At 41.1% G+C, this 14,002-nt stretch overlaps 1 protein-coding gene across 1 annotated transcript in view; it reads left to right on the top strand.

Moving 5' to 3' along the window:
* The window catches only part of STARD9 (StAR related lipid transfer domain containing 9), a gene marked incomplete at its 5' end in the record, with an annotated part of 104,679 nt that overhangs the window by 81,514 nt on the left and 9,163 nt on the right, over positions 1–14,002 (top strand). The window contains 2 exons of the mRNA XM_080618790.1: positions 1,473–1,953; positions 2,797–13,905. Of these exons, the coding sequence (XP_080474916.1) occupies positions 1,473–1,953; positions 2,797–13,905 (11,590 nt within the window). The remainder of the gene's footprint in view (positions 1–1,472; positions 1,954–2,796; positions 13,906–14,002) is intronic.

Genomic DNA, 14,002 nt, shown 5'->3' with positions numbered 1-14,002 from the left:
TGCAGCAGAAAAGGACTTAGGATCTGTAGACAGTACAGGAGGCTTCCCCCAAATATTTTTAATTCGTGGCTCTGTAGACTTGTTCTCTGCTTCCATCTAGTTCTGCTGGTTTTGATGTGTTCATGCAAAGCTTAGCCAGGCAGGTAGTCCTTGCCACACAAATCAGTTGGCAGCCCACCAAAGTTCTCTACCTTTTCTGCACCCTCTGTGTCTCAGCTCCTAGCAGAGGCAAATTTGTGAGCAGAGAATAATTAGCATCTTAGGGCTTGCAGCTCTGTTCCAACGAAACTCTTATCTGCCAAATATTCTGCTCGATAGAAACATGCTAAAGGGGACAGATCTGGGAATAAAGAGTTGAGGAAAAAAAACTTCGTATGTGCAAGTTAAAAATGTCATTAAGAAAAGTTAACTAAAACAATTAGTATAATGCTTCCCTTTTAGTCATAGAGTAACCATAGAGGTAGAATTCCTACTTCTGTGTATGTTGTGTGGAGAGCTGCCAATATAAACAGGACAGGAGACTTGTGGTAGGGATCACTAATGAAGTATGTTTAGTAAGATCAGCCATCACCAAGCAAGTGATGCTGACAACGCCTATGCACTAATGATTTCTTACGTTAGGGAAACTTCCACAGCCTAAAATATCTCTCTTGCAGCTGAGCTATGCAGAGCTGCGGGTAGTCCTTGCTCATCACATCAGACTTAAATACCTCTCAATTCTAACCTCCTGAATATGCAATAAAAAGTTGCTTAGTCAGTAAAGGACTGCAGATTGAAGGTAAGCCCAGCCAAAAGAAATGTTTCTGCTAGTAAGACAGAAGTGCTTTGAACAGATTTGGTCTTTACTAGGAACCTTGCTTGTGATTTTTACATTGCTTTTTTCGCTAAGGATATTTTATTCTTTGTTTTGTGTATATTTTTCTAGCAGCATAAAAATGAACAAACTCTGCTTCTTTGAGAGAACATGTCCAAGTCATCAGACACAACCTGATTTGATTCTTACAGTTCATCATAGCTTAGGTTGAAGCCAGCATGCTCTAGAAAATCTCTAAGCGCATCCCCTGCATGAAATAAAGTAGTCTTGCCTCCAGGGTTAACAGAAGAAAATGAGGTGACGTTTGAGTGTAATCTTTGAAAAATTGAAATGTGTTCTACTTTTTCTTATAAACAAGATCTTATTTACCAGTCTCCTTAGCTGTATTGGCCAAGCCCCTGCTTATATCTCACAGTTACCACCTGAGTTCTTCTCCCAGTGGAAAGGCTTTTGATTATCAATAAACTGCAGCAATTCTCTAATTTTGGGGGTTTTAGAGAAAAAAAAACATTTTTCTCTTAATGGTTTATCAGGACTGTTCTACATGCATAAAAATTCTCTCAAATGAGCTCTCATGGCTGATTTAATTAAGAAACAAACTTATAATGAGCAATGTTTTTCCTATGATTTTAACTTTCAATCACTGTTTTATTTACAGACCAGCAGTGGCTTATAAATGAGAATAAACGACTGGCTGCCCTTCAGCAACAGCAGAGGGAGTTTGCAGTGCAAACAGAGACTAAGCTGTATGCAGAGGCTGAGGTGCAGAGTACCATTGGGCTGGAAATCTGCCCTTCCCTGCTACAGCAGAACAAGAAGAGACTGGTGCAGCTGGAGCTCTTGCGAAGACACTCCTTAAAAAAGGCAGAAAGAAACATAAGGCGGAAAAAGGTCAAATTCCAGCTGGAAAGGATAGTCAAGAAGCAGAAGTTATTGGAAGCCAAGCAAAACCTAGAGCAGCTGGAAGCTAGCTGCTGGCTCAGCGAAGAGTGTGTGAAACAATCCCAGGTCCTAAATGAAAATACTGTACAGTCCTCTTTGGATCACCAGTTGCAAAGGAGAAGGAAGCCATTGGGTTTGAGTTCCCTGCAGCACAGGGAGCATTCTTTCTGTAACGCGCGTCTGGCCCAGGTACCCAGGTAAGTTAACATTTGCCAACTCCTTTGCATGGTCACAAGTAACTTAAATTCAAGGTATTTTCAGTGACCACCTATGCTCCAGGATGCCTTTCAGTTTATTGAAACAATCCCCAAACTTGCAATATCAGTGAACTTACTATATGGTATGTCACACTTTTCCTGGGATCTGTCCAGTGCATTTCCTCCTCAGTTCTTTGACGTGGTCTCTATCACTGTTTTTACATACCTCTCTCAAGCCTTTCTGCACTTTTTACCTCTTTGTGAATGCTTTCCACAACTGGCTTAAGTCTTGTTCTTACCTTGTTTAAACTGTTGGCAAATACTAAATTCTGCATCATTTTATCTTGATTAGGATCAAACTCTTCCTTCATAATATTTGTATCACTGGGATAAGTCTGGATTGGGCTTTTAAGTTGGCCAGCCTTTCCCAAGCTAAATAAACTTCTCTAAGCAATGCTAAAAAGTTGGGGTTCACAGCATGGTCCTGGAGGGAGGAAATAGCTGAACTCTGTTAAGTGTATTTCTGTGATTTAGAACCATCCTTTATTTTAATCTAGTGTTTGCAGCTTACTTGAGCCTACAGGGACTAAATACCAAGCTATACCACGTAGCATTGAGCATTCCTTTGTGTTGCAGAACATATCTCAGGATATCTAGAGGACTGTATTGTTACTGACAGAATTTAACCTTATTGTTTCTATTTTCTGCTAAAATTTGCTTTTGGAAGGCATTGATTTTTGCTTCATATGTCGTTACTCTTAACTACAAGACATTATTGATGTGGAAGTGTTCTCGATTACATTAGTCAAGCAAGGATTCTGTTTTATTTCTTTATTTCCACAGTTGTGTTTTGAAGAGGGAGACTGTCTCAACATTATCTACCTCACCAAATACTGATCAAAGCTGTGAAGGCAATACAACAGGGAGGTTGTCATCTGTAGAATATCTTTACAGAAGAGATAAAAACGTTTCTGGGAGCAATGACCTTAATGATGAAAAAGGGATCTCCTTTTCAGTGCAGAGGCAGCTAACTGAAAAACAAAAACCATCTTCATTTGCAAATAAAAAAGGAGCAGAAAAAGACTCTAATGATAAAGCTGTCATGGCTTACATCAATAAAAATTATCAAAAAATTGAAAAGTTGGATGACAACCCAGGGCAAACTGGATCCCAAAACCAGACCTCTAAAGGCTTCTCTCCTGATCTATTTAAGGAGAAAAATGAGCCTGAAACCTTTATTGCAGGGACAAGAATGACGAAAGCAAAGGTGCTAGGAGATTTAAGTCAGGCTGCAAGTAGCAATCTAGAACAAAATAGAGCTCAGGTATCCAATAAAAAGACTAGCATGGATATCGATGGAAAAGGCCACAGACCTTCTCCAGAAAACTTTCCTAAAGAAATGAAGAAAACAGAGTATGGAAACCCACCGTCAGTGCATCTAAACCAAACAGCCAAGAACTGGAAGAGAGCGCCAAACTCAGCCTTGCAAAGTCATGAGAAATCATCAGTGGAACAGCAAGAATTTTTGATGGTGGCAACATCAGTAGGAAACCTCACAAAGATGAACACACAGGCACCACTCTTTTACGCTGAGAAAAAGTGGCACAGTGCTGAGATGCTAAGTGCTGGAGCATCCAAAACAGCAACAGAGGTGCTGGGGAACTGGCAAGAGGATGATGAAAATGAGATTTCTGATACTGACAGTTCCTATTCTGTGGATTCTCTCTCCTGTGCTTATGTAAAAGCTTTCTCAGAGAAACCAAAACAAGATTTTGACAGAAGCAAATGTCTTGCCAACCCAGAAGATTCTGAGAGTGATGACAGTCAAATGTCACAAGACTCTCTGGTAGAAAAGGAAAACAAAGCCAAAAAGGAAAATACAAGTCGATTTCACAAGTTAAAGGCCCGCCATGAGCCAGCTAAACTTTATAAAAGCAGAACTGATCACCATATTTCATCTTTGGTGACATCATACACGTCTCATAAGAGGTTGGGAAAGCCTGAAAGAAGCTTTTCTCTGGACAGCTTAGCAGACGGAGAAGAGATGCCAGCAGAAGATCCAGTAGAAGAATCCAAATCTGATTCATCTGATGAAGTGCCAGCAGAGGTTTTTTGGAAGTTGCAAGCTCCCAGATCACCAGCTATACAGACTGAGGAAGGCCATGAGTCCAAGACCTGTGATGGAGATGCAGAAGGGACAAGTTATGATTTGAAGCTGAGCAGTTCCTTTTACTTGGACACTAAACCACAGCCTGCTTCCAGTAGTGCTTGCAAGCAGTTGCTGAATGGGATAAAAGTCTCCTTTGTAGAACAAGAAAGGTCTCTTGATAGAAGACCATATTATGCAAGTGGAAATCCTTTGCTTACTACTGATGCTTGGACTTCCTGTGATTCAAAGGTTGACATCAGCAGCCCCAGAACAGCACCTTCTTCCCATGAACATTTGGAATTTCAAGAAGCTCATCTCTGCTCTTTGAGCAAACCAGAGCTTTGGCTGAAGAAAGATGATCTAAAGCAGTCAGCTGCTGAAGTTTCTTTTGTTTCTGGCTCTAAGCAGATACACAGCATTACTCATTTATCACGTCATATAAATGAAATAAACACATTTTTTTCCTCTGACACATCAGAAGTACCTTTACCTGAAACAACAACTGCAAGAAAAGTTTCTGAGAGTGAATCATTAAATAAGATTCTTAAGAGATGGACAAACTCTAAAGAAAATTCTTCCTTGGTATCTCAAGAGGTAATGTCCTCATTTGCTAGCTCAGTAGGACCAAGCTCCTCTTTTGTTCCTGTTTCAGCAAAGCATGGTTATCATGAACATTCAAGGTCAAATTATCCTGAACAAGAACAACTGAATGAATTATCTACTTATAGGTCTGCCACTGAATGCACACAAACAGTCAGATGTTTGGAAAGTGCCTCCACTGCAGACTGCTTGCCACTGGTATCTAGGAAAGAGGAGGATTCTTTCCCCACAGCTCATCCAGAACTGTCAAAAGATCACAGTCTGAAAAAACCACCCTTTGTTTCTGTGTTTCCTATGCAAATTTCAGAGCAGAGAGACGGCTGCGTCAGTGCAGATTTAGAAGATGATTTCTTCAGAACTTCTGAAAAAGATCACATCAATGAAGACTACAGTAACTTGATGACAAAGTCAAGTGTGATAGATTCAGGCAAAAGGGCATCTGTCAGTGCACCTGCTGCTGAACCTTCTACAGGATTGGCTCACAATATGATCTCAACGCAGGCATCTGCAGTAAAACAAGTCAAAATTGGAAACCACGGGCAGCTTTTTCCAAGAAGGGAAGTGCCAACATGTAGTGATGAAGGTTTCTTTCTCAGTGACTTAACAAATAAGAGCTGCTCTCTCATAAGCAGTTACAAGCTTCAGCCACTGACTGGACAAGGAGCAGAATCAGCTGTTACAGTAGGTGTCCTCAGATCTGGGGAGAGTAATTTGGAAACAATGCAAGAAACAGATTATGAACAGATACCTGCAGAAGAAATAACAACAGAGACAGATTTTTCCTCACAGAAGAAAACATACCGATGTAACCCTCTAGTTACCGCTCACAGTGCAAGTTACGACCAATCTGCAACACCAATAGAGATGGCTCAAAAAGAGATTATCTGTTTGGAGACAAGCACAGACAGCTTGGCAGAGATTGCAGAAGATGTGCCTTCATTCAGAGCTGATGAAGACTATGAACCAAAGGATGAAGACTTGTCTTCACTGAATCATTATGAATTTAAAAGCAAACCTGTTTCAAAAAATTATTCCCGTGAATGTGCTTTAGCAGACAGCCAGGCAAGTTGTTTATCCCAACAAGTTTCAGAAAATTCTATATTATGCATTGATAGTATACGAGAAGAAAGCAGTGAAAGCAAAGAACACAACGTCCTGAATTCTCAGGCTGTAGCTCAGAAAGAATTTTCATCCGAGTATGAAAACTTAGTGGTAAATGAAGTAAGTTATCTTATAGTGAATGTAAATGGAAAAGACACAGAGTCTTTCCCTGCTACTGGTCATGAGAGTGTAAATGATTTTCTTCCAGAATCCAATTCAATCATGTTTTACAAAGCTTCAACAAAAGCTAATCTTTTTCAAAGTGCATCTGAGACTGAAAATTACAATAAACTATTGGAGCATGTCACCATAGTGAAAGGAGACTGTGATGCTACATCTAATCTTACCGTGGAAGTCAGTGCCACAGAAAGCTGTTCTGAGGCGCATTCTGGCTGCCTTTGTACAACATGCTCTTCAAAATCAACAGGGCAAAAAATCAGTACACATAGGATGACCGACATTTCCATTCTCTTGGAAGCAGAAACACAGAACAAATCTTCACTCAAAGCAAAAGAAGAGAAAGAAGCCTTTTTAGAAAGTGATTGCCCAGAGGGTGTCTCGCTTGTTGAAGGTGATGTAAACTCCAAGCCGGAAAGAGTATGTGAATGCAGCACAAATACATCAGCTACTGTTTCTCAAGAGGAAAGTCTGTACATAAATAAAGAATCCAAGTTTTTAAGAAACCCAGAAACCAATCCAGAAGAAACTATGGTTCCTTATCAGAATACAAATGCAGACTCTGATGAAGAAAGAGCAAAATTAATCAGTAGTGCAATCAGCTTAGAAAAAAATGCATTGCAAACTAAATCCAGACAGATTGAAAGTTTACCTGACTTCCAAGTCCAAACTGTACCTGAAGACAGGAGTGGAAAGGATTTTAAAGACATTGGTCTATCTCAGAATCCAAAGAAACCTCTTGATACTGAAGCTTGTGATGTTCAGCGTGAGTTTTATACCAATCTGTGCCTGACACGTGAAGAGATGAAGAAAGATGAACTGCAGGTAGCCAGCACCAGGATAGAACATACTCAGGAACCAAAAGCACTCATGCACTGTGGCAGCCACCTTGAAACAAGCAGCTTTTGCCAAAAAGAAAGAGAGAAAATAGAAATAGGTATTTATTCACCAGAGTTTTCCATTGTTCCCAAACACACTCCTTCAGCTTTGTGTTCCCATACAACAGATACTACTCAGAATACTTCAGGTGTCCTTGATACCTGTGAGGGGCTTTTACAGAGGAACAAAACAATAGAGAATGTGTTTAATACAGAGGATGTAGCTGCAATAGTACTAGTCACAAAACCTGAAGCTGAAGGACAAGTAAATTCTAGCAATTTAATTGAACATTATGTACCACACTTTTTGCCCCAGGAAGACAAAGGTAATGAATGTGAAGTGACTGGGAGTGAAGAACAAATTATCATGACAGACTCTGAGGAGCTGATTATTATGAGGCAGGAAGTCATACTCACAGGTGAAAATGTTTTATTTACTGAAGGGTCTCCAGCTCTACATCAGATGTCTTGTGACAGAGATGATAAGGAGGAAATTTTAAATCAATTCAAGATCCCTGAAAGATACCTGACTGCTTCAGGTTTAGAACAGGACACACTGTTAGAAGGTGATTCAAGATACCATGATCCTACTGAAATGAGTGAAGATGGTGGCTCAGCGGACTCTTTTGCAGATACAAGAAATGCAGCCATGAAAGATATTGATGCATATGAATATTCAGTAGAAGACAGTACTGGCATGGACCAAGAATTTAAACGTCTCTACATGAAAGAGGAGAGTGATACGTATATGAGCTGCTCTATGCAATGTCCTGAACATGGTGCTTCAGGAAACTTGAATGTAAGTATTGCTAGAAACAGATGTGATAGTTGTGAATTGGATCCAGTAGGCTCCAGAGTCATGGAGGAGAAAGTGCATTTGATGAATCTAGTTCAAATGGCCAAAGAAAAGCAGATGTTTGTAAACACAGAGGAGGTAGAAGTGGTCATTTTACAAAACCTGAATAAACTATTCCCTGAAAACAAAGACAGCTGCCAAATGACCCATGATGACAGCAGATTAAGTGAAATCTTAAGAGAAAGTCAGTGGGTGTCTACCAGCTTTTCTGGAAATAATGAAGATATCAGCAAGGAACAAAATCCATCAGCAACAGTGACGTCTACTGAAAAAAAGCAAGAAGGTTCACTTAAAGACTTCCCATGCCAGTCTGTAAATCACCTTTTATATCTTGGAGTAAGTGATGATTCCCATCTTGTTCAAGATGTTCCCACTGCACTGAAAGGACATACAAAGGCATCTAACAGCAGTGTTGGAACTGGAGCTGTTCTGCCGTACTATGAAACATTAATGGAGAGTGAGGTCTATGTTGGTATGCCTGTTTCAGTCAACCATATTGGAGAAGACAAGTATCTTCCTGATAAAATGCCAAGTAAGAATATAGCTTTTCTGCAAACCAGGACCACACAGGGCAGGCAGGAGGAAGACTGTTTTGTATCTGGGCAAACTGTCAATAAGAATAGCTCTTCCCCTCCCTATAGTGCAGGTGGTCCTGAGTCTGAAGTAGTTCTACTTCAGCCAGGGGCCAAAGGAAACCCTTTATTATTGGAAAAATTTGATTCATCTGAAGCTGTAATTCAGGATGTTAACATTGGTCATGAAGAGCCCAGTATAGATTTAATGGTTAATAAGCGATCAAAAGGCTACCTTAATTCCATAGAAGATACAGCTCAAGAAGAAAAAGGTACCACTGTGCCTGATTCACTGCTCTTGGATAATACAAACCTGCTTTCTTCAGAGAAAAAAGGGATGGAAGGTATAGAAGGCAGAAAAACTCATTCTTTACAAGAAATCTCTATGCAAAAAACGTTTCACAACACTAATACAACTCAGAAAGTACTTGAGTCAGGGAGTTTATTGCAGCATGATGAGAAGGAGAAATTTTTAAGCACAAGCTATACTACAACAAACAGTAAAAGCGAAAATGCAAAGTTTCCTGGTGTAACTGGATATCAGCATGACCCCCGAGAAAATCAGGGATTTGGGATTTCTGAAGAGTTCTGCATAGACCAACCAGGCAGCCCTGATTCTGAGAATACTTCAACCCTTTCAGAAGGCTTGAACAAGTCTCTGTGGGAAAATTCACATTATAGTAAAGAGTTTCTAAGTTGTAATAGGAACTCAGGCACTTCTGAATGTTCTCCTGGTCTCCTAAATCATCCAGCATCATCTGCAGATGCTCTGATTGCCAGCAGCGAAGACAAAGGTAAAAATGATGCTGCTCTCTCTAAAGAAACCAAATACTTTGAAAGTGAATCCACTGATTTAAGTGTATCTGTAACTTCTCCTGATGTTTCTCAAAAAGGAGATGAAAGGAAAACTAATTCTGCAGTTGCAGAGGCCACAGACAGTCAGAATAATAAACTGCCTGAAAACGCTGCAGGAACAGATCAAAAGGAGAAAATAATTCAAAGTTCTTTGGAGAACTGCAGTGACATAAAAGAAAATGAAATTCCTGAGTACTCAGATCACTATAATAACCCTTCTCGTGTGACTGTATCAGAATCAGGCTCACTTACTTTTCAGGGCCAAGGACTGAGTGGCAGTGAAGAATCAAAGTCTCTTCCATCCTGCTTTGCAGAAGATACTCCAGCTGAGCCACCTTTTCAAAGCTCCAAGAACTTCAGTGCTTTTGACGCGTCTTGTTTACTTGAAGACTCAAAATCTCTAATATTTAGGCACCTTGAGGGCTCGCTTCAAGACACTTTTTTGACTGGGGAAGTGTCCTCCAGTTCTGCAAATGTGTGCTCAGTAAAAGATTATCCTCAAGCATTTACAAGTGTCAATCACCCATTCTTAACACCATTTCCAGAATCTTCTTTGACTGCAGATACAGGCCCTGGTGAAACTGGCACATATGATACTTCACATACAGGTATATTGAAGCATTCTCCATTTGCTGTTTTGCAAATACAAGACACTCAGTCTGATAAAGCTGTGGTATTTGATGAGCCGATACGTGCTTCAGGAAGTATTTTACTTTCTCTTGCAAAAGAAAACAGGCATTGTCCAGTGTCAGACACAGACTCTACTTCATATGAACATTCTGCTGTAGGTGGGGAACCTGTATATGGAAGTAATCATAAAAAGTTTGACAGTGATATAAAAGTTGGTCAGCACTACTGGGGTAAAGTTCCACCACAAGAACCTTGCACAGGACATGTAGAGAAAGTGCTAACTGATAAGTCTCTTCTATTACCGTCATTACCTTTTGGGGATATGGGAAGGGCAATTCTTGTTAAAGAGGGACAAATGAGAAACGTATGTAACAGAAATGAAGCACAACTGCGCTCAAATAATGAGGCTGAACACTTTGCAGTAAAGACAGAGCAAAGAAAAACATTATGTAGAGAACCTGTTGAAATGCAAACTAACGTATCCTCAAATTCTGCAAATGAATTAATAGGTTCAGAAGTTAGAGTATTGGAAGATCTGTATCCAGGAGATGTTGATGTGGATGCTGAGTACACCAATTCATTTAGTCCAACATACCCCACATACAGCAGAAGCACTGACCCCACACGACTGTATCGTGCTGTCTTGGGTTTTGAAAAAACCCCTGCAGGTCTGCAAGATAATTGTCAGTATGTGCCTACAGGCGATCAGATAGAACAGGTGCTAGATAGAACAAATACAGATGGTAGAAAAGAGATTTTACTTTGCCAGAATAATACAGGTTCAGGCACTGATGGCCCTGATGCTGATGCAGGCAATTGTTCACCAATGGGAGATGATCTAACGAGGAATAAGGCTCTGAAATCAGAAAGACTAATGTTTTCTGTAATGCATAATGACAGTACCTCTGTGAAGTTTTTACCAGAAACCCGTGATTTGCCTCCTCAAGAATCCGAATTTGTGCAGTTAAGGAGCAAACGATCATATTCTACTACACGGAATACAAACAGCTATAAACAAAATGGACAGAGACCTTCCTTACAAAGTCACAGACTATCAGCCCCAGCTATTGCTGTATCCTCTGATACGGAATATCCTTTGGAAACTTCATCTAAGGCAGATTCCTTGTTGTATTCTGCATCAAAATCACTGCAAGATTTAAACATGAGTGTAGAGCCTCCATCACCAACTGAAGATGATCTTCATGGAATTGAAAGATTTTCAAAGCAGGAGTCAAAGAACTTTCTACAGGTTAAATCTAGATTTCAGCAAAGAATAGCACAAACTAAGAAGCTTGCAAACTGTGATCCCAAAAATCTACAGAACTTTGCAGCAAGAACCCAAAGCGGCCAGTCTTCAGAAGACTCTACTACTCGATCTCCATTATCCTTCCTGCACACAGCTCACAGTTCTGTGGGTGCACAAGCAAACATCCATTCAAAGAGTAGTTCTGTAGCTCAGTGTAGTGAAGGGAAAGTTGAAGAAGCTGAATACCAGCCAGAAACAAATTTATTTTTGCGAGACAATAAAGATGCAATGCATTTTAGTTCAAGTGATATCAACCCATATATTCATCCATGGCAACAAGATGGATCATGCAAGATGGGCTGGAAACAGTATATTTTTGGAAGTGCAAGTGATGTCTCTTGCAATCAAATTCCTTTAACCCTGGAAAATTGTAAAGTTATGAGATGCTCCAGCGTAGACAATGGATTGAATTCTCAAAATTCTCCTTTTCATTCTCATCTCAGTTCATACGCTACAGCAAAAGTTTTATCGAGCACTTTAAGCAGCATTGAAGGTCTTCAAGGATGGGACAATGTCAGACAAAACCTTCAATCCACATGCTCAAGTGACAGTACCAAGCAGTATAGCAATGTATCCACTGAAACGTTGGAAACTAATCCAGAAAATAACACTGCTGAACTTGAGAATCCTTCTGCACAACCTGGTAACTCTTCAGTGCAGGTTGATGAAATTGTACTATTATATCCTTCTGAGTCTGAAGGGTCTTCCAAAAAACTACCAGGGACTACATGTGAGCAGGGAACACAAACAGCAACTCCAGGAAGGTATAAAAGGCAGAGAAGACATCAGAGAAGCTATACGGATGTTTCTGCAAGAAAGCAGGAAACAAACAGAGATTTAGTTCATCGACCGTCTTCTTGGACAAGCATGCAGAACCTGTCCATGCATCTATCACAGCTGCTTCAGAACACTTCTGAGCTGTTGGGAAACCTCTCCCAACAGAGTATTACAGATAATGAGCAGAATGCCAAAATGAACCAAAGAGGAACTGAAGAGGCTGTAAAGGCTACTAGATCAGATAGCTGCACTCAGACTACAGCAGATGTAGGCACTCAAACAGACATTTTGGAAGAACCTCAAAGCAAACATGAAGAAAAACAAATGGAGGAAAAAGTGGAAAATGAATTGAGGGTGGCTCAGGCAGTAAATGTTGATTGGAAAGAAATAGGTACAGACGCAAAGATTCCCAAAAGGAAAGAGGAAGCACTGTCCCTTGAAGAAAGAACAAAAGAACGAACAGGGATGAGAAGTCTGGGCAATCCTGACTTCCATGACAGTCTTGACAGCATTTTGGAAGACTCCTTTATGCGTCTGCCTCTCTTGCCCAGAACCTCCACTCCTATTGTAGAATGCAAAAAACCATCGTTAAATGCACAGCAGAATGTTGTTTTTACTAGTATCAGAGTTCCATCTGTCACATCATCTTCGTTAAGTTCAGGGCAAGATGGCTCTTCATGCACTGTAGTTAGCAGCCCTACTGATAGCACCTCTCGGTCTGCAGCATCTTACCCTCAGGATAAAAGAAGTGTCAATGAACTAGAGATTCCAGCAGAGAGAAAATTCTATTACAAAACCACCCTGCTAGTTGATAGGGCCTCTTCCCCTATTCTCACTCTTAGTGCTAGTCCCAGCAGCCAGACTGCTTCTAGCAAATCTGTCTGCCCTGTTAAGCAACCTCTTGGATATTCCAGTGATGCTTCAAGTCCTCTTCACAACCACAGAAAGCAGAGGGCAGGTCCACAGCTCGGCATGCCCCCTCACGTGGACAACTTTTCACAGACAGAAACAGACAGTGAATCTGGTGCTTCTAGAGAACATAAGGGCATAAGGAAGAAATCAGGAAGTTTCCCAGATAAGAAAGCAGCTGAAGAGCTTTTAGGACAGCATGGTTCAGAAGACCTGGGGCAACAGCACGGAGTCACGGTTGACAGCCACACTACCATTTGTGCCAAACGACTGTATCACTCCAGCAGTATGTTGGAGGTGTCAGGCCACAGAGAACTTCTAACAGGTGATCTCAGAGACCGCGGTCCACTGGCGCATTCACTTCGCTCTATGTATGTCATGAGGGGAGGAGGAGGTTCTTCAGCTGGAATCAAACACGAGAAGTACATTGGTCATCCTGACACTGCTGTAATTCATGACTACTCACCTTCAAATGTCGAGTTCCTTTTCAATAAAAGGATTAGTGCCACTTGTTCAAGTAAGACAAATGCTGGCACATCCTCAGAACCTCTGGGAGAAGCATCATCTTTACAATTCCATGATTTCTTCTGGAAACATGAACACGGCAGCCCTGCCCCGCTCTCTGATGTGAGCGATGTGCAGACTTCCCTCCAAGATGACAATATGGATTCTGTCACTGAAAGTGAATGTGACACTGAGATGCCTCTCAACAGAAACACTCCTTTTGCAAAGCCTCACAGGCCTCGGAGCTACAGCCTTCGTGACTTACCTATACACAATAAATTCAGCAACTGGTGTGGTGTTAGGGGCAGCCCTCAATCCTTACTCAGCTTGAGCGGCAGTGTGGCCGATTTACGAAGTCAGGCACAAAAGAAGCCTAGAAGCACACGAGCGGCAGAAATGGAAGGGAAATCCCAGCTTTGTGACAGCAGGAGCAGAGAGATCGAGAGACTTCAGCAAGAGCGTGCCCAGATCATGTCTGGCATTCATCTGGATCTGCATCAGCATCCCCTCACTGTGGAACTGACAGAAGCAAAGCTCAATCACGGCATCGGGGAAACGGATGCCCTGCTGAGGGTCCTTCAGAGCGGGACAGCAGAGGACCTGGTGGGGAGTCCAGTGAAGCAGCAACTCTATGAAAGGTAAATTACTTCAAGTAGTGTTGTCATAAGTATTTTGAATACACTTCACGTATGCTTCATGCAGCATCAATAACATTTAGTAATGAGCACTTAATCA

The sequence above is a fragment of the Psittacula echo genome (genome assembly GCF_963264785.1).
Source record: "Psittacula echo genome assembly, chromosome: 5".
In the NCBI taxonomy this organism is placed as follows: domain Eukaryota; kingdom Metazoa; phylum Chordata; class Aves; order Psittaciformes; family Psittacidae; genus Psittacula; species Psittacula echo.
The sequence above is the reverse complement of the archived record's forward strand: the minus strand, read 5'-3'. Positions and strand labels throughout refer to the sequence as shown.